Source organism: Apostichopus japonicus, chromosome 18, assembly GCF_037975245.1.
Source record: "Apostichopus japonicus isolate 1M-3 chromosome 18, ASM3797524v1, whole genome shotgun sequence".
Lineage (NCBI taxonomy): Eukaryota > Metazoa > Echinodermata > Holothuroidea > Aspidochirotida > Stichopodidae > Apostichopus > Apostichopus japonicus.
Window position 1 is genome coordinate 17911307 of NC_092578.1, and position 21977 is coordinate 17933283.

The 21977-nt window shown below is 37.6% G+C and overlaps 2 protein-coding genes across 3 annotated transcripts; one reads left to right on the forward strand and one right to left on the reverse strand.

Moving 5' to 3' along the window:
* Positions 1-3791: 3791 nt before the first annotated feature.
* LOC139958980 (uncharacterized) lies at positions 3792-10704 on the reverse strand. Its single transcript, XM_071956448.1, has 6 exons — positions 10565-10704; positions 8499-8726; positions 7654-7787; positions 6846-6958; positions 5881-6099; positions 3792-4973 (listed from the first exon to the last, which is right to left on the reverse strand). Exons 2-6 carry the CDS (start codon positions 8675-8677, stop codon positions 4794-4796), a joined length of 825 nt encoding a protein of 274 aa, XP_071812549.1. The 5' UTR covers positions 8678-8726; positions 10565-10704; the 3' UTR covers positions 3792-4793.
* Positions 10705-10736: 32 nt separating this feature from the next.
* LOC139958977 (ferroportin-like) lies at positions 10737-20418 on the forward strand. Of its 2 annotated transcripts, none has more exons than XM_071956444.1 (8): positions 10737-10877; positions 11896-12018; positions 13228-13313; positions 14349-14505; positions 15378-15608; positions 17113-17328; positions 17945-18487; positions 19554-20418. In XM_071956444.1, the coding sequence occupies exons 2-8, from the start codon at positions 11910-11912 to the stop codon at positions 19865-19867; spliced, it is 1656 nt and encodes a 551-aa protein (XP_071812545.1). In that variant the 5' UTR covers positions 10737-10877; positions 11896-11909; the 3' UTR covers positions 19868-20418. The 2 variants fall into 2 exon arrangements, with proteins under 2 accessions (XP_071812545.1, XP_071812546.1); XM_071956445.1 differs by having other exon boundaries at positions 10740-10841.
* Positions 20419-21977: the final 1559 nt, after the last annotated feature.

Consider the following 21977-nt stretch of genomic DNA (forward strand, 5'->3'; position numbering starts at 1 on the left):
ACTAGCCCGCGAAACAGCCTCCTAGTTCTCTGCATGGCAAGTCTAACTCTGACAAGCTCTGTGTAGCGAGACTAGCCCGCGTAACAGCCTCCTAGTTCTCTACATGGCAAGTCTAACTATGACTAGCTCTATGTAGCGAGACTAGCCCGTGTAACAACCTCCTAGTTTTCTGCATGGCAAGTCTAACTATGACTAGCTCTATCTAGCAAGACTAGCCCGCGAAACAGCCTCCTAGTTCTCTGCATGGCAAGTCTAACTCTGACAAGCTCTGTGTAGCGAGACTAGCCAGCGAAACAGCCTCCTAGTTCTCTGCATGGAAAGTTTAACTATGACTAGCTCTATGTAGCGAGACTAGCCTGCATAACAACCTCCTAGTTTTCTGCATGGCAAGTTTAACGAGTAGCCTACTGTACATAACAAGACAAGCCTACTCGGTATAGTTAGTGCCTACTCAGTATGAGTGGAGCCTGCTAGATATAGCAAGTTGAGCCTGCTAGATATAGAAAGTTGAGCCTGCTTGGTATGGCAAGTCAAGTGGTCTCTACATGGAGAGAGTAGAGACAAGCCTACTAGGTGTTCTGTATTACAGTGTTCGTAATCAACACAAAACAATACACATGGCATACAGGATGCTACTTTGGCACTGCTCTATAACATGTCATGTTGTCTTCTTCCTTTCTTCTTTCCGCACTCCCCCCCACCCCCCCCCCCCACCCCAGGCCTCAAATTGTCAGTATCCTCCAATCCCCAAACATACCCTGGCTCACTGGACTATTGGTACACATTGCAAAGAGCACCGAATGAAAAACTGGCATAAAGGTTTTAAAAACGAAGGAACAATAATAACATTGTTGAATTCATTTATCCCAGTTTTTTGCTCGAAATACATCAAATCAACATCAAAAGGGAAAAATTAATTGAAAAATGTTGACGGCAATATTAATTAACACTTCTGATACTGTAATATTTCCAACAAGGTTCACAAGTAGCACTGTAGCAGTAGAGAATATTTACATCTAGAATGAGCAACCATGTTTCATAAACGGAACAAAAGTTAAGGAAATAACTGGCAGACTGGCAGCACAAATTTTCATTAATTGGAGAGTGTGAACTCATTCCATATACAGGAATCGTTCTGGTTACATGAATTCCTGCGTTCAAAACTTAACACACCTTTATCAAAAAAATATAACAAAATCAGCACAAAATTTGTCTCTCTTTTTTTTGTTTTTGGGTCAAGAAGCAAATATGACTTTATACATGCTTGCTTCAAGTTCACTTCTGGTACCAAATTGGACAATCTTGTAAATGACATGTAGAAATTGAATGCTACAGTATTAGTATGTTCTTTTGTTTGTTACACACAAAAATGCCTTTGGACTATTTTTTTTAATCACCATTGAAAATTTCTCTTAGCATTCTGGGAAAAAAAAAGGTAGGCTTTGACACACATTTAGCACTGATTGCCAGAATTACAAAACCTACATGATATCATAAAACTGCAATAATTTGATCGTGCCTCATTCTTTGTGAAAAAGCTACAGAAATCGATTGACCTATTCTACTTTATCTTGCTTAAAAGGCTTCACTGTTAACTGAGTCTGCAAAAGCATTAAGATACCCTGCATAGTGCAGCAACTTGACCTAGATTGTTTTCACGAGCCCCCTACATCATCATGGCCGCTGGGGGTTTCATTACCGACATTGATGAAAATGATGAGATAATATTAGAAAATAAGCCTAAAAAGACATACTGTAGTAAGAATAAATACATTCTAGTAGTACTATGATAAATGGAATTGGAACTATAAAACAGTACACCAACATGAAGAAACTTGTCTACCTAACATCACATATAAAATTTACCATGTTCGTGATTACTCGTAAGGCAGACAACATTTTCTTGAAGACAAAATGGTTCGGCTTGATTAATCTATCTTAATCTTAATCTAGATATTTACCCTTCATCAGAAACACATTTCTTCCCACCAACCCACCCCCCCTACCCTCCAGTACTTAAAAAATGAATTTAATACAAAAAGAATGATTATCTAACAAACATAGTTATCTTCCCTTATTATTATACCACAGAGAAAAATGAATGGAAATGAGGAATAAACTGCATAATTTTTAACAACTTAACAAGCTACTTTATTTCAAAATAAAGCTTTATATCTTGATGCATCTAACCTTATATTTTGGTTTGTGAATGTTTACAGTAAAAATGAAGCGTTAACATTTTGTTTAAGCATTTTGTGCATGAACCCCTCCCTCCCACCCCCTCCTACAACCCCTCCATTACAAGTGGCTACAGGGCCTAAAATGCTAGCACCTATGACAAGCTCTTGCAAACAGTGTTGCTGCACTTCCCTCCCCCTTTTATCCGTGCCTTTTCTAAAGCCCTTTCTAAAGCCCTTTCTAAAGTTGCTGCCCTTTTAAGACAAGCCTCTTCTTTCTCCAGTGTCGCTGTGTTCTTTGCTACGGATTTCTATCCGACACTCCCTTCCGGCAAATTTTGATAAATTCTTCCCAACAAAATTTGTGTGACTCTATTCAATGCCTTGAACTATTTCAGGCTTAACTTTTACTGTACATGAGCGATCCAAGATTTTCAAAAGTGACAAGAATGGTTTACCCTGACATAGCCAAAATAGAAAAATACTGGAATACTGTTTAATGATAGAATGCAATGCACTATAAACAAAAAAAACAAAACAAAAATGAATAATACAAACAAAACAAACAGTATGGTTTTAAAGAATATTACTACGTATACGTTAAATATTTTACTAAATTGATAGTTATTACAAAATAAATATATATCAACAAAAATGGATGGGAGCCATCGACTTGGAGTTATAAATGTTTGCCAATCTTTAAGTTAGCATGACTTCTTCGTCATATGAATCTCCCACCCCCCCACCCTCTCACAAAAAAATTTAATGGAAGGCCTAACCTTTTTTTTTAAAAAAAAACCTTATTCAATATCACAAAAGGTGTGACTTTTTAAGGCAGTAACATTACATAATTATGGTCCAATTTCATCTGATTACATAGTAACATTTAATGCCCACAAGGAAAAGGCAAAAAAAAACCTTAAATATGTAAAAACAAGAAACGCAAACACAACTGTGCAAGCTGGCAAGATGTGAGGAGGAGAAGTTTCAGGATCAAGGTTTAAAAGAATAAATTTCACTTTTTTTCGGATATTCTTTCCGTCTGTAAATAACCTTGAACGAGAACACAGAGAGTTGTATTTACGAAACAAAGTGAAAAGGGGAGAAAAAAAAAACAATCAGTACCTCCTTTTAATCTTATCATTTCCCTATTTAAACTTCACTGTGCCTAAAAGATTGAATAATTCCATAGAATTATTGAATTACTTCAGATGGTTCAGCGATTGATTCGGGGGTTCGGATAATGAGTGCCGTTTCAAAAGAACAGACACATACACTAACCCTGTCAATCTTAGACTTGTCTGGCAGTCATCCAGCATAAGTATTGTAGCACTAGCAGGAAGAGATGCTTTCATTAATTTGATTATTCCCAACGATAAACAGTCCAAAAAGGACTGACATCGGTATTAGATACCATATTATTTTATTTCATGAATCAAACCTAGATTATTTCTCTATTGTGGGTAAGTTTGATATTTGTGCGCAGATAAAAAAAAACTAATACCACTAAGTAAATCCTTGCATACTGTATAATGGGAAGGGGCAAAATACAAAGTACCACACCTGTGAAATTAACAAAGTTTTCAAGCAGGGAAAAAAAAAAAATTAAAAAAAAAAAATAACAAAAAAATTGGAATATTTATCATATACTGTAAAAGATGGCAGATGGCTTCTACTTGATATGAGAACATGTATTGTTCTTCTCTTCATCTGTGTAGCGCCATCTATTTGTACCTTATTATTTAACCACCTTATAAAACCCAGCTACTCTGTATTAAAGACTAACCCTAAACCTACATCTCTGTTCCTTCTTCAATTCTTTTATATGGCCCTGTTGGTTCCAATAGCAACAACATGTGAATAACCTATTTGCAACAAGCTACATTTTATGCAACAACAAAAATGGTGACATTTCAGCAAAAATAAAAGACTTTGGAAACCTTTTTATAAAATTATATGAAACAGCTGCAAGATTTATATTCTTTTTTACGAGATATTGAACAAGAGGGCTTCAACCACGTTAATAATCCTTCATTTTCAGACTGTCTATCATAATAGTGGAAATGCACACTATAAACTTTATTTACAAAACATCTCAAGTCTTCTTATTAATATTTAAGCAACAACAGTGCAGATTTATGGGCAAAAATGCAAAAATCATTTTGATTGGAAACAAAGTGAAGAACTAACAAAGAAACCCCCATAATAATCAGAGTCAAATGAAACAAGATTAGATTGTGATGAGCTTAAAGTACATATAATATAGATTTTTATAGAAAAAAGTATAAATGTAATCCCTTCCTGAAGATTATCTAATTTGGATGTATTGCCTGTCGGTTTCCAATTTAAACGGTTTCTGAGAACGCTTTTCAAAGCTGCTACAGCTATGATACAAGCAAAAAGATAAATGAACAAAGTTTAATGTTTTTGCACCAAAAAATCATGGTCTACAAAGCTAAATGGAGCAATTGCCAAATAGAACAAGGTTGCTTGACACAAATAAATTTGAAACTCTTTAAGAATGTTTCTTGATAAATCTAAGTACCGGAAACAGGTGACATACCGCTCTCGATATATTCTCTGCCTCTCTCTCTCTCTCTCTCGTCTCGTTTCTTCTCACACGACATCCACGCCGACGTTGACACCTCCCGAGATGATGCCTCGACGACGAACCTCCTTCAGCATGATAAACTGGCAGTTATTCTGGGCGTGGGGTACGCCGTCCACCCAGTTGAGGTACTGGATCTCCCCCTGGACGTCCACGGTACGGTCGGTGGTCGTCAGGTACCGGTGAATCTGATAGCAAAATAAATTCCCCCGTGTCAAAACTTGGTGGAGTAGATGAAGCATAGTGTGCCTCGGTTTTCGGTGTTGTTGCTAAGGTTTTTTAGTGTTGTTGCTATGTTTTTTTTAGTGTTGTTGCTATGGTTTTTTTTTAGTGTTGTTGCTATTGTTTTTTTTTAGTGTTGTTGCTATGGTAGGTTTTTAGTGTTGTTAATATGGTAGGTTTTTAGTGCTGTTGCTATGGTTTTTAGTGTTGTTGCTATGTTTTTTTTAGTGTTGTTGCTATGGAATTTTTTTAGTGTTGTTGCTATGGTAGGTTTTTAGTGTTGTTGCTATGGTAGGTTTTTAGTGTTGTTACTATGGTAGGTTTTTAGTGTTGTTGCTATGGTTGGTTTTAGAGTTGTTGCTATGGTTGGTTTTTAGTGTTGTTGCTATGGTTTTCAGTCTTGTTGTTGCTGTGCTTGTTTTTGTGTTTTTCTTTAGTCTATGTGTGCTTTGTATTGTTGGGAAGAAAAAAATATCCCACATTTCTCTGCACATGGATTGTGGATAAATACTTGACCCATGAGTTATATACTATATAATGTTGAAATAATGAATAATTAACAGGTCAAAGAGCAAGATATCGTTCTCTCTGTTTTGGTCGTTCTGTAAAATATCTACGGAAAGACTGACAAATTGCAACCGCTTTAGGTTTGGTTTGATTTTGATCAATATATACATGTGGTTATAACCATGTGAATACTTCCCACAGGCCATTGCTGAAAATTGATGTCTAACAAATTTGAAGGAATAGTAGTTTCTTTCATTAACAAACCTTGCAACTTATTGATTGTATCATATGCCCCCCACCCACCCCCCCCCCTACATCCTGCCTTTTCAGAAGGCAAACTTTTATAAGTAAAAATAAAGGATTTACCCTGTAACATGGGCAAGTCAGCAAGCAGCATGGCAAACAGCAGAGGGTGCAACACAAGAGACTGGGGTCGCACCCATACGGCACAAAGAATTCACTGGTGTTCGTAATGATAATATCTGCACTTTCGGCAAAAGCAATGGTGTTCAGGCAACTGAGACAATCTTCGTCGGCCTGGAGCAGATGGCGATACCAATCCTTAATCACCGAGTTGAAATTAATCTGGGTTAAAATGCAAAGATAACGTGTGATCGTTGATTAAGAAAAAAAGTGACGGTTAGCTTGGATGCTCCTCGTTGTATATTCATTCATTAGTGACACGTACAGTATAGAGTGATTAAAAAGAAATTTTCTGGCGAATGCAATAGCAATAAGTTGCTGCCAATTTTCTATACCTTTTTGGTCAAACCCACATCCTGATAGCAGTTTTGTATTCCAAAGATACAAACATTTATACATTTTTTCCAAATTTTGTACAAATTTTCATATGAAAATATGAAGTTTTCCAAATCATGTGTTACTTAATAATTGAACCATTTATCTGCAGAGGAAAGGAATATTTCTACAAAAACAAAAATTGAATTCGTGAACTACAACTACTTTATCTTTTCTTTAGTTTTGTGATGTTGATTATTGAGAGCGTGGTGGCCAATTGGCTAAGGCTTCGGACTCGTGATCCAAGGATTGCTGGTTTGATTCCTGCCTAGTTCATTACGTTGTGTCCTTGGGCAAGATGCTTTATCTCACTTGCTTCTCTCCACCCAGGGGTTAAATGGGTACCTGTGAGGTAACTTGTCATTGGGCGCAGTATATAACTGCTGCCGACTGGAGGGATTGTCTCTGGGACAGGTTATCATTGACCAGGGGTAATATAACATCTGTAAAGCGCTTTGAGACCTATCGCTGGTATAAAGCGCTATATTAAAAGCAAATATTAAATATTATTATTATCAAAAGAGCTCTTTTACCCGGAAAGCAAACTTCCTTCCAGACCGGACAAGGGTCCTGCCTTCGTCTATGACTCTCAACAGCTGGCTCTTAATCACGGGATGTGCCGTATTAACTGTGACAAACATTTCAGCTGAGGAAGGAGAAAAGACAAAACTAGATTTATATTTCCCTAATTTTACAACAACAATAAAAAACATGCATAAAATTGATCATTTACAGATAAATTTAGAACATTTTGAACATTTTCACTGCACTTGGTAAAATTCCCAGATTTCAATATCCTGTTTCAACATTCCAGCAAATTGTAATTGTTGATTACAACTATTTGTACTGTAATACTAAAGTCTTTACCCAAAAATTTAAAGACACTCTGGTGTCTGGCTCTCATGTTGACACCTCACCAATGATACTTCAGATTTGTGGGCTGAATTTTCAATTTTTTTCATCGTTTCTAATTCATCTTACCCTTCTATTATGTTTGTAAACTATGGATATATTACCTCAAGTTTTGAGCATTAATTCAAATAAATTGGAACAAATCTATATATTGACAAAATATGACCTATTTTTGAATTACACTATGTACTGTACGACTGAAGTCCACAAAGCATATATATTCAATGAACTTGTAACAAACCTTGGAAACAACAAAGTAGTTTGGGGGGCTGCAAAGTGTTGTCAGAAATATAGAAAGCAGTCCAAGTTTACCTTTACTGGTGACAATGGCTTAAGGCTTGCCATGGTGAAAATGTGTAGAGACTGAAGCACATGCATAAAACACTTAATTATTTAATGTAATCCAAATTATGGTTTCATCGGACAAACCTTTTGTTGTCTTCTTAACATTTTCACAGGCAGGGGCAGAGAACCTTTCCAACTGTATGTCGAGCAGAAGAGGCTTCGAGAGAAGCCCTTGGACTAAAGTCTCATATTCTGCATCTGAAGACACTTTTAACACTCTGCAAAGGAAGAAAGAAGCAAGTAAATATATTTGACTAATTAAAGCAATTTGTCAAGGATTGACCCTTTGAGGATTCTCCCGGTTTGCTATTTGAAAGTTCATAATGCAAATCAGGAAACACCTTGATTGGTTGATCCACAAAGAAAGTTGAACTATCAAATTCAAAAGTAGATTCAGAATTCAACTTTTTTTTGTAATGGCAAATACAAGGAGGGAATTCCTAGAAAAACAATATAAATTTCAAAACTAAAAGAATCATGCAATAGCAAAATTTCTTTGAACTGTGAAGATACAGATATTATATATATAGCAAATGAGTTCACTAATTAATGTCAGATACAAATGGCTCAGACAGTAGAGAAACCTGTACTAAGGATTTGGAAAATAGAATAGAATTGACTTTTAATTCCTCTACGAGGAATCACAGTGGCATTGAAATCCCAAGTCAGACTCCACGGGACAACCATGTCACCATATCCCCTATTGAAGTATTCTTTTTATAAACGGTCATTCTTTATACCATATTTCCTGATCCCTCCCTCCCCAGTTGATCCTAGGCATCGAGCTGTATTCCCCTTCCTTTGACCCCCCCCCCCTCCCCAGGTAGCCAGTGAAGTTATAAGCGCATGTGGGTGAGAACTAAATCTAACAAGCAATTGATATAGCAGACTCAATTCATAACAAATGATAACAAAATAGGATTGCAAACCTCTCCATGGAGTCTGGGAACCAATCCTTATGTTTCGACGAACTAACGCAAACCGTAACTTGGGATCGATCATGCTTGACTGTTGGATCTCCAATTCCGGTATGAACTTGGAAGAATGGTGGCGGTGTGCTCAGGAAATCCTGCGTCAGAGTCAACCCTATCATGGGTAGCCTTTCCATTTTGGAATAAAATTGGCTCTTGTATCAGGGAATATGAAAACTGCAACAGCTGAAGGAAATCAAATTTAAGCAAACACATTATTGATAGATTTTGCTCACCAGCTGTAATATTCAATGCATGATATGAACGTTTTGCTTTATATACGCTTTCTTATAGGGAGACTTGCGTGCATGTCATCAATACTCATCATAATAATAGGGCAGCCTAAACTTGGGCTCCTTTCATTGTCATGGGTTAGTCTGTTGTAGTCTTACTTACCCAACTTGAACCCAAGACACAAGGCTATGACCGAGTAAGATCTAAATAGTCAGGTGGCTTAGCAACAGTTTTCAGGCTTAACGTTGGAAGTGGGTTACTCAAGCAACATGCCATGATCATCATCTGTTTCAGTGACCCTGTAAACACCTGAATTGACCCCTCATTTGTTCATCTCCGATTTTTACAGCCAGATATGACATTTCCTTTTTTTCTGGCGGCCATCTTGGATTTTGGCCGCCATCTTGGAAGTGGGTTACTCAAGCAACATGCCATGATCATCATCTGTTTCAGTGACCCCGGAAATACCTGAATTGACGCCTCATTTATTCATCTCCGATTTTTACAGCCAGATATATGACATTTCCTTTTCGAAGTGATTATTCGCAGGGCAGCCCGGCGAATAACGTACACAGACACCTTATTCGCAGGGCTGTGACGATTTTGAAAATAGGTTTATTAGGTTTTGCTATTGATACCAGTCAGTTTAGGGGCCTTGAAAAAGCCAACCTTTTGGGCCCAAATAGTCTTAGCCACTTCATAAGCTAATTTTTGGAGCCCCAGCAGTTCAAGTTTAAAAGCTTATTTTAAGAGAGCTTATCTTGGGATTCCCCAAAAGCCGATATTGCCTGAAAGCCAATATGGTCAAAGGTGTGACACCCCCCCCCCCCTCCCACACCTTTACATGCAAATGAGCAGTCACTCTGCAAAAACAAAGGTGAAAATGATCGAGGGATGACATTTTTATGTTGGCGGTACTAATGCTAGACTGGTTCAATCTTAAGGCCCTAGGCTCCCAAAACCAATCCTAACAGCATTAAGATAGGAATCCCAAAGGCCAATAAATTCCTCAAAATATAGAGGCTCCCAAGACTCTCAAAAAGATAGCTGGTGCCCAAAAGCAAACTCGAATTGCCCCAAAAGCAAACTCGAATAGCCCCAAAAATTACTGAGCCCGTTAACCCAGTCTAAGGCTGCCCTGTGAATAAGGTGTATGTGTCTGGCTATTCGCAGGGCAGCCCTGCAAATAAGATGCTTGTGTCTGGCTATTCACAGGGCTGCCCTGCGAAAAAGGTGTATGTGTCCAGCTATTCGCAGGGCTGCCCTGTGAATAAGATACTTGTGTCCGGCTATTCGCAGGGCTGCCCTGTGCATAAGGTGTATGTGTCTGGCTATTCGCAGGGCTGCCCTGCGAATAAGCCCCACCTTTCCTTTTTGTCTGGCGGCCATCTTGGATTTTGGCCGCCATCTTGAAAAATCGGAACCGATAAAGTGGGTTCCACGGATAAAATCGATAGAAAGGTCGAAAAGAAACTCCATGCCAAATTTGGTACTTTTGTCCGGCCGGTAACGTTAAAGTTGCTAAGCCACCTCACTAAAAACGTGTATTGGTCTACTGTCCTGTGTAGCCTACCTGTACCAGCTATCAATGGAAATTATGGACCTCATTATATACATACATGACCTAATTTATAAGCATATATGATATAGGCTAGGCTTATTGTTCTCAAAAGTCATGTAGCCTTAGGCCTAATTATATCGTCATGTGTCTTGAAACAATTTTAATCTTTGCACAAAATTAAAAGTAACAGTTGGGCCTACTGAATAGAATATCAATACAGCCTACGTACTCGTACTCCGGAATTAGCGCTCCCTTTTATCACGGTGAAATGTCAAAACAGCGAGCAGTATATACCGGACACTTTTGTTAAGTATTATGAAGTCCACATGGTCTTTACATCCAAATACTAACTCAATGATAAACAGAAGTACGTCATATCGTATCTAGTTTTGTACATATCTAGATAGTACATGTACTGTTTATAAGTGGAAACATTTGTGAAACCCTTCACTGTTATTCACAGTACAGCTTCAAAGTAACGTCAGACAGCATATAAACAGCAGTGAGTTAGTAGTTCACTGATTTCAGCTACCATTACTTGCGTAAGTAATAATAGTAGAAAGAATTATATCAACCGATATTTTTAACTGATACACTTCTCCCTAACTTCGCGTAGCCTAGCCTACTATTTATTACTTTAACAGTTTAAGTTAGTCTAGCCCAAATTAAAGTAGGCTAACTTTACATTAGTTAGTAGTAGGGTGTAGGCTAGTTTGATGGAAGTAACTTTACTTAGGCTAGCCGAATCGTTCAAGTTCATTTCTCATATGCAAGTGGTACATAAAATTGCGGAAATGGAATGTTACATACAAGAAAAAACATTTGCTAGTAAGTTACTAGGCCTAGTTAATGACTATTAAGGCCCGGTCACACTACAGCGATATTTTATCGGAATATGGTCCGATTTTTCCGATTTTAGGCCGAAGAGTGAGGTTTGTGGTAGTGAATGTAATGAATGCAGTGGAACATTCAAATACCTACTTCAAATCTGAGGGGTTCTAGAACTGACTACATTCTGAAGTGACGTCACATCGAAAAACGATAAAAATCGGAAGAGAAATCGGATAGCTATCCGATAAAAGGAAACGGAGTCAATATCAAAAGTTAGAAGAGGGCTATTCCACATCGGAATGGCTCAACAGATAGCAAATCAGGTCCTTTATCACTGTGGCTAGAAGACCCGAACGGAAAACAGGCTGTTTCGATTCCTCCGGGAAAATCGGATAGTATTCCAATAAGAAATCGGTATAGTGTGACCGGGCCTTTAGCCTACAAATATAAAATAGGCAATACAAATTCATCCAAACAAAGACGAAGGATATGAAAAGACAAACACAAGTATCCGTGGTTTTTATCTGTGTTAGAAGGTAAATAATTGTAAAAAATTCTTAATGTAGGGTATGCCATTGTGTTATGAAGCGATCACTAACAAGTTACTGTATATAGTTTAGTGGAATCTGATGTACAGATGTTATTTACAAATTTCGAAAGCTGAAAACTCAGATTGGTCATATGTGTTCACAAAATATATTTAACTGTTTATGATGTTTTATCGAACAGAAGCCCATTGCAAGATGTCTAATAGTGAGGCAATTGTAGACAATGATGAATTGGCCCAGGAATATGAGAAAGCAGCAGATGAACAAACTGTAAGCAAGGAGGAGACAGCAGAGGAGAAAACAGGTACTCGTCTGCTTTCTGGAAGCACAGATCTTAAAGGGTGTGAAGACTTGCGCACAAAGAAACGTCTCATGCTGGTAATCTGACCTAGTTTCGAATGAGGTGTAACAGAAGTGTTAGACACCACCATCGATTCCAGAAAATACACACACAGCTTGCTAATTAGCTTGCTTGGTAATTAGACACTAGTGCACAGTCAGTACATGCAGCTACGGTCAATACCCACAACACAGCATAAATAGCAGTGATGGGCATCTCAGGTCTAGATAAAAGATAACAAGGTATCACGTTTCATTACTGTCTGCAGTTTGTAGCGACACAAACAAAAAGTCACTTGCAAGCAACGGAAAGTTAACTTTTTCAGATGGCGGCACACGGTTTGGGGCGAGTCTTCAAAGCCTTTAATCCTTCACTTGAAAAACAAAAATCTGTTTCTGCAAACATTGATATAGTATTGCTATAATTATATGTACATATGTTACAATGAGTTTGTTACATGTATACAGAATGTACTCTTACATATACATGATAAATTGTGGGGAAGGGGAACAATGTATTATTAGAGGAATGAGTCTTTCTTGCAGTTGCAGAAATGCTTTGAGGTAAGTTTTAAAGGGTGCTACTGGGAAGAAAAAGCTTAAAGTGTTTCAGTTTGCATAGCAAATTTGAAGGTTTATGATATTTTACCTAGCATCTAAAGTAGCTACTGCATAAGATAAAATGTAGTGTGCTATGCACAGATCTGTTCAATATATGTACGAGGTTTTTCCATTTTGTGACATGAGAAATTTTTTTCCTGGACAACAGTTACTTTCTTAAGTAGAGGAAAGACTACAGTAAACTCAAAATGGCTGGAATTATCGTATCCATGATTCTCGCTATGTGCTCATGTGAGTGTGGCGTTTTCCTTGGGGGGGGGAGGGGGGTCGGTTGGTTGGTCTAATTTGGTATCAGTGATGCTTTGTTACAGTATATGATTTGCTATAATTAAAACAATAAACAATATTAACTTTTTGTAGCATTACATTCAAAAAGCTAATTATGTTGTTGCAAACTCACTAAGGCTCAAGATCTATATTAAAATTTCTTTATTTAACTATATAGTAGTACAATTACAACTGAAGAAGTGACAATCATTATAATAATGTTTGCTTGACCTGATTTTAAGTACGTATGTTTCTCTTCTCATCAACACTGTGATTGTCGAATCAGGACGAAGAATAAGCTGGTCGGCGATACGGACATGGTTAACTTCCTATGCGTTCTTTGTATACGCCAGCCAAGCTTTGTCATCTTGGGTAAGAATCTAGATACAAATTTATGACTTTAGAGACTTTAGCACCCCCTCCCCCATCAGCGGGGGTGGGGAAGAATCTCGATATTGATCTACATCAATACATATACATATTAATATAATTGAAATTGTAGTGAGTTGGAAAATCCAGAACAGTGAAAAAACTTCCAATTTCCACCGGGATTCGAACCCGGGCCTCCCTCTTTATATGCGGACACCCTCACCACTAGGCTATGGACACTGATTGTATGTCCAGAGGTTCTAAACCGGTAAGGAAGGTGGTAATTCCACTGTAGGTGTTTGTCACCTGTATCGAACAATACTAGTCCTGTTTTGGTGACATATTTGCCTTACTCTGATTCTAACCAACCTGAAATCATTTGTGATTCCTACAGCCGGAGATACTTTGAATTGACTTTATGTTAATGAAATGGAGGTAAACGACATATGTATATACAGGACAGGTTTGCACAACCGCATAAACTTCTGGGGGGACTTAAGCAACCCCTTCTTCACCTGAATAAAATCAGGGGGGATCAGCCTTCCGCTAGGCAAATGGAATATTACAAAAAAATTCTTGTGTGCCATACAACCTAAAACAGTCCAAGTTCTTCAACATTGTTCCCAAAGTTGCAAAATATTGCACCAGTTTGCATCCAAGTGCAACATTTCATGGAAGAGAGATGACCCCTTAGGAGAGGTGAACACAGTGCATCACAAAATGCTTCTGTGGTCAACCGCTTGTCACCCAGTTGCATCATTCGGTTTTATGGTAGAGACATTGTTGGATTAACAATACAAAAGAAGGAAAATTGTTTAATTTTGCTTTGTTCTGAAAGGTAAAGAGAAGATGAGACCTTCCGAAAGTAACTGGCCCTATTAAGATAAGGACATCATCTTTAAATACATTAAAATTTGTAATCTGAGATTAAAGCTACTTTTGCCCTTCATTCTCGTGGAATGAAGTTATTCGTCAGTATGACTGTTTGCGACTGCAGATAATCTTCCTCTCAGATAACATCTCTCTCATTTCTTTCAGGGAGATCGCATGTGGTCATTTGCAGTCGGGCTCTACTTGGTTGAAATTGATGGATCCTTAAGGCTGACAGCCATCTATGGTTTCTCACTTACTGCCTCTGTACTTATCTTTGGAGCAGTGGTTGGGAGATGGGTCGACAGGACATCTCGACTAAGAGGTGAGTCACTTGACACTGAAAACATAAAGGACCAACTTTTACAGTATTGAGGCCCATCATAACAACAATGGCCTACTCAAACCAAGTTTGTTTCCACGTTTTTCTTTCTTCGAATTCAGTCGTCGTGGTTACGATAGCATGATTACCTTTGGGAGGTACAGTAGAGGGACGGGGCAGAGGAGGTGGTGCGAGAGAGATGACGAGAAGAGAGAAAATTCTTATCAAAAGCTTCCTTTTTACCTTGAACATTGCGGTATTCGTTAATATGGATTTAGCATATATATATATTTAATTATTTTATTAAGCATTATTAATGTATTTATGACTTCTTAACTTTTCATACATTTTATATTATTATATGTCTTATTAGAGGGCCTCGTGGAATATTAGCTATTGCTAAACGAGCTACCCTCTGAAAATAAAAAATAAATATATATATATACAGCTTGCAAATTTTGAGATATCCTTAAATGTCACATATCAACAAGATATCTTAGACCCATGGTATTCAAAATGGCGAGGGTGGGGGGGGGGACTTGTCCCTTTTTAGAGTTGCAAAACAAAATTGGAGGATCGCCAAAAGAGTATGGAACAAAAAAACATTAAATTATATGTGGAAGGAAATGAGGTCTTAAAAAGAATCTTAAAACATAAATTCCTTCAAAAGTTACAGAATATGATATCATTTTGCAACTAAGCACTTTTAATTATATAAAATTTCTCCAGGGGGGAGGAGGATGATACCGTCTGCTCGTAGAACCCTTCCCCAGGCCCCGACCTCGGCCATTAGAGGAGGGGCCACCAAGATGAAAGTTGTGGTCAACAAGGAATATATGTCATTGACATATTCTGTCGCATTTTGTCCTTCACAGCCATTCAGATATCCTTGTTTCTTCAAAATTCGTTTGTGGCCATTAATGCTGCAGCCATGTGTGTCTTGGTAGTGAAGAGAGACGAACTACCAACTTGGGTCTATGCAATCCTGGCAGTAGCAATCATATGCCTGGGTGTGTGTGCAAAGCTCACCAGCATTGCAGAGAAGATATGCGTGCAGAAGGACTGGATTGTTGTTATTGCCGGAGAGGATAAGGAATATATGGCAGGTAAGGGAACTTATTTTATTTTATATTTTTTTAATTTTTTTTAATTTTTTTTAATTTAATTTAATTTTATTTTGTTTTATTTTATTTTATTTTATTTTATTTTTATTTTTTATTTTTTTCTTCCTCCGTTTATTTCAACTACACATTAATATACAAGTATACAAATAACGTATCCATTCAAAAATAGCAAAAGTTAAATAACAATGAAGTTGAGCAATACCATGCAGTATTTTATTTATTTTGTTTTATCTATTTTTTTTTTTTAGTCCAAAGAGATCTAAGGCTGTATCATTTTTACTCCTGTCAGATTCTGCACAATTTTCAAAAAACGAAAAAGAGCTATTTGGAAGTATTGATTCATTGAAGTTAGTTTTCAAAAGTTTATCCGATCTATGTATAAAGTGACAGGTCATCGTTCAGTCAAAAGGTTCAACCAATTTCCAGAATACAGCTCTAAACACCTCTGTTAGGAGTTGAATTTTGTTAAACATGTTGATACTCAATGTATATATCAATTTCCATAGCATTGGTCCTCATTTAGCTTGTTCACCTATCAAAAGTGTCAAAACGAAAAAAAATTACGTAGAAAAACAAGTGTAAATTCTGAGCATGTCTGATATGAGCTGTTCCTTTTGTGTCACATCAAATAATACAGATGAATTTTGCTGTCAATAAGTTTTTATATCATGGCTTAAAATAATCACCGATATTGTTTGATAGGTGTTTGTCAAATACATAGATGCTAGCATCAGGAGCAGCACATGCTGGCTCCCTGTTTCTGGCCACCCTAGGCTGCTGCTCACTACAGTACATCAATGGCCATTTTTGTATGCCTGTTCTTCGCCATGCTTTAATAACTTAAACACTGACATTTTGAAGTTTTAAATTAAATCTATAGGAGTTTGGTCCAATTCAACGGATCAAAGTTTTTGTCCATTAGGAGAACATTCTTTCAAGGTGAACCTCATTGGATAATTTCTTTTTCTTAGTATAGTGTCATTTGCAAAATTTGAGAAAATCAGAGGTTAAGTGATGAATAACCCAGGCTCCATCTTCCCCTCTCAAGTTTCACTATAGCATTTGTTGCACTTCTATCCCTCCTAGCCAACCCCCTCCTCTCCCCCACCCCCAACCCCACCCACCACTTCTTAGCTTTTCTGAAGAAGCTTTTCTTTCTGAATGCTTGACAGCAATCTTTCCCAATGTATGACCATTTTGTATATTTCCATCAGAGCATATTACATATTACTTTTCCAGGAATTGAAAGTATGCCTTTGGTAGATGCCACATGTAGTGTAAGAGGAAACCCCCATCCTATTAATGTGTTTGTGGCTACGAATATATTTATATCATAGCTAGGATTCATGTATATAAAATTAATCACATTCCCTACAAGAGCTACATAACAGCTAACTGTAAATTTGTACTAATTATTCCCCCAACCCTCTTGCTATGCCATAAATAAAATCTTACTTTTTGCCTTTTTGTTTTTTTTCTTTGAAAGGGTTGAATGCATCAGTTCGGCGTATCGATCTGCTGACCAATATCTTAGCACCGATCGTGGTCGGTCAAATCATGACCTTTGCCTCCCTGGTGGCTGCCGGCGTCTTCATCTCGGCCTGGAATGTCATTTCCATGTTTGTGGAGTATATCCTGTTGTATAACATTTACATAAGTGTCCCGGCTTTGGCGGAGAAGAAAAAATCAGAAAGCGGCACAGGTATGCACTCTAATACAATAATACATAATAATACATAATGAACATATACAAATAATATACATATACAAATATACATATACATATAAATACAAATAAACATATAAATACAAATATACATGTACAAATATACATTTACAAATCATACAAATACATCCATGCAAAAGGAACCTGTTCAAGAAAAAAATTAAAAGGTTTCTTTTCATTAAAATGATGATACATTTCAAACTATCGCCACCATCTCCCAGATTAGTTTTCTGTAGTAGGAAATGTGTACGATTATCATAAGCTCCACCAATGTGTGTGTGTGACATGTGGGCTTTGACTTCCCCCTCAGCAATTTTTTCGAAATATATATTAATATATAACGTACAAATCCAGAAAGGACTCGGCTGTATCACCTTCTTTTGACTATTAAAACATTTTTAGAAATTTTATTTGATCATTTGAAACAATTTTATTTGAAATTTTGAAATTTGAAATTTTATTTGATTATTTGAAAAATTTCTATTTAAAGTTTTATTTGATTATTTGAAATTTTATTTGATTATTTGAAATTTGATTTTTTATTTTTAAATTTGGATCTATTGTTTCGTCTCATTTTGGTCTGCTTTTGCAGCACAAGCGGAAAGTTTAGAAACTGATCCCGTAGCTCCAACGGATCAGTCTCCAAAAGTCCGATGGAATCCCGTCGCAGTCGTCGTCAACTGGCTGCAGACGACGTACGACGGACTGAAGATTTACAAATCCTACGACATCTTCTGGGGGGCGTTCGGCCTGGCGTGCCTCTACATGACCGTGATGGGCTTCGATTCCGTCACCACCGGTTACGGCTACGCCCTCGGCGTGCCCGAATACATGTTGGGTATCTTCCGGGCCTTAGGTTCGCTGGCTGGTATCTTAGGGACGGTCATGTTCACCTTCTTGAGGAAGAGGATCGGCATCGTGAGGAGCGGTCTCTACTGCCTCGCTATCCAGATTACTATGCTGTCTCTGTGCATCGCCTCCATCTTCGTCCCAGGGAGTCCGTTCGACGCGAGGTTCGTCCACACGAAGAGCATCACGGCGAATGTCACCGAGTGCCTGGTCACGGATCGAGAGAACGTGGAATCTCATTGGTCGGCAGGACTGTTTTTTGGAGGCATGATTCTCTCGAGAATAGGTGAGTTGCACGCTTTTTTCTTTCCCCTGTTTAAATAAATCGAAAAAGTAGTTGCGTGACAAATGGGTGATATATTTGAAGCGACACCTACAAAATGTTATAAAGCATCTTTGTTTAGTTGCTTTGTATAGATGCATGTGTCTGTAGGGTTTTAAAAGTATGGGGTCGTTCTAGATCTGGATAATTCAAACAATGCAGAAACCATTTTAGATTGCCTTTCGATTGCCTGATCCTACTATCAATTAATGAGCTTACAGCAAAACATTTCAAGAATCAAATTTCCCCCAAATAAAACCAGGTATTAGTGGGCCTTTTGTTTGCCTGATCTAACTATCAATTAATGAGCTTACAGCAAAACATTTCAGGGATGAAATTTTTCTCCCAAATTCGACCTCAAGTCTCAGATATATATTTAATCAAGCTCAGCCACAAATTTAATTCAAAATTCACACGTTTCTTGAAGACCACATCCTATGTTTAAGTAAAATACCTTAACTGTGATTATGCCTAAGACATTGACCGGATGATAATAAGTAAAACAATCTTATATATATATTCACCACGCGTCGAATCATAGATACCACAAAGTTAATTCAATCGTGCGTCTTGAACAATGTATTTTTTTGTATTTTGTTAGTATTGTATTTAAATTTGTTTGTATTGTATTTGTTTGTATTGTTTGTTTGTATCTCTTTACATAAATCATTTATCATTATTATGCCTAAGACAGTGACAGAATGATAATAAGTAAAACAATCTTATATATATATATTCGCCACCCATCGAATCATAGATAACACAAAAGTAAATTCAGTCTTGAGACTTGTACAATGTATTTCTTTGTATTTCCTTACATTAATTAATCATTTCACCATCGTTAGCTGCTTTATTTTGCATCAGAATGTAAACATTTCCTTTAAGCCTCAACCTGCGACCCTCAAAGAATTCCGACTACTAATTTTTAAAGCAAATACAAATACAATACAATACAAATACAAGCAATACAAAGCAAATACAAAAAATAAAACAATCACGGCTACCGTCACGATTCTTTTCCGTCCGACAGGTCTTTGGGCGTTCGACCTGGTCTTATCCCAGCAGATACAAGAGTCCGTCGAAGAGCACCACCGAGGCATTTTTAACGGGATCCAAAGCTCTCTGCAGTCCTCGTTCGACATGATTCATTTCATTCTCGTCATCGGCCTTCCGTGCCCTGAGTCATTCGGATACCTGATCTTCGCATCGTACCTCTTTGTGTGTCTGGGTGCGGCGATGTACGCCCGCTTCTCCTACAAGAAGAGAGGTCACATTCTCCCACATCACCTGAAGGAATGCGTTTCGGGAGACGGTACTTGCAGAGTGAGGTTAAGGGGACATTGATTGTGAGGTCATCGAGTCTAGCAAACTCTTTAACTCTGAAACCGTTCAGGTTGTTATACTCAGGTTAAAAAGTTTTGGTTTTCGATCTCAGGGATACTATGAGGAAAACAAATGCACTGCCACTGCGTGAGGGACCAAAAAAAGGAAAACTGCTTCTTTTTCTCTGTTTGTGTCTTTCATTTACAGAGCGGAGACAAAATATTTAAAGAAAAATGTCTTTGTAATCTTTGTATCTAAGGCTCGGGCGTCATGTGCAATATCTGATCAGGCACAACGGTTCTAAGCAGTCTAACAGATACAGTCGTGAAATGTTGACTAAGTTTAGTTTCACCGAACTAGACAGGACAGATTTGGTATGTTGTTTTTGGCCGTAGCTGGACTGCTCCATATTAACTAGACCAGCCAATCGTCTACCAGTGGTGGACAATTCAATTGATCTCTGTCATCATGTTTGTACTTGATCAGAAGTAACGAAAGATGACCCCTGGGGTGGTGTTATGTGACGGTTTTACCTCCCCTCCACCCCCCTCCACACCCCCACACCACCACAATCTTCATCCCACTAACTTTGTGAAGTTCTTTGCAGATATTGTTTGTTCCTTTGCAGATTTGGTTTCAACATATAGTTGCAACTAATTTTGTGTGTGATAAATAATTTAAGTACTGGCAATGTAACAGTGGCATCTGTTTCTTTCAGGTTATTCTGTAGTATGAATAATGTAGATCATTCACGTACGAAGAAAACATTATTTCGTAGACTGTACACACTACTCGATAAATTATTCGGAAATGTACTCGATATTTCGATAATAACGTTTATTCCGTACTAACAGTTGTTATTAAAGTAATATCAAACAAATATATGGTGTGATGGAACTTGTGGATATATGTCAGCTGTTTAAGATTTGCGTATTCACAGTGGCGGAGCGTCCATACAGTCAGGGGGGCGGATGCCCCCCCTGACGGACTCAAATGGAGTGGCGCCCTTTCAGCTTTTTACCACTTTTTATTTATTCGCGATTATTGACTTTTTTATTGCGCTCTCATCTACCTATCGACATTTGTCACAAATTAGCAAGGCTAAGAAAGGTTCATTTCCGGCGATCTAGGGAGTATCTTTACTCAAAAAAGTTCTGTACGCTCCGCGCCAACCTGTGGTGGCGCTCCGCTTAGTGTCGAAAGCGCCCCTACAGACCATTCTCGCCCCCCTGACCAATACCCCTAGCTCCTCCACTGCATATTCATATTATAGTCACAGTTTTATTAATTACAACCTCTACTCACAATTTAAACATTTTGTTTTGTAATTACCAATCGTTATAAAGTGATGTGATTTTATATAAGGCAATCAGGGTGGGATTGCAATTTGTAAAATAGCAAAAATAACTTTCATAAATGACTCAGGTCATATTTTAAAAAAAAAATCTTAATATATTTTATCAAGATGTGAAGCAAATCAAAGTGTATGTTTCTTGTCTGTTTATATATGAACGATATTCTCTCTCAATTAAGTATGAGTCACAATTTAGCATTAAAGACAAACAGGTGGTTACATCGTACGGCAGCTTCACCTACAATGAGAGAGGTCACATCCTCCCACATCAGCTGACGGAATGTGTTTTAAGGGGATGCCGGTACTTCCAGAGTAAGGTTAATAGGACATTGATGGGAGGTCTTTGAGTTTAGCAAATTATTCGACTCTGAAACTGTTCAGATTGTTAAACTCGGGTTAAAAAGTTTTGTTTTCTTGCTTTGGGATCCTATGAGAAAAACAATTGGTGTTGAATGTCATCTTAAAGGTGCTCTGTTGTTTGTTTAAAGTTAAAAGAACATGAGTTGCTAGAACTTAAAGAAAAAGATTAAGGATCTGAAATGATCATCATCATCATCATCATCAATTTAGCCTTAATGGAGCATTCCAGAGATTCAGCATATTCAATGGGGAAATATCTTGAAAACCAGAATAGCTGTAGAAACATTACTTACATCCCAACAAGTGACTTCAATTTGGTCCTTTACACACGAAATGTATATCATTAAGTATAATGAAATTTAGTTGGTGATATATCAACTGATGTAAAAAAAAAATTGATTGTAATTACTAATCCTT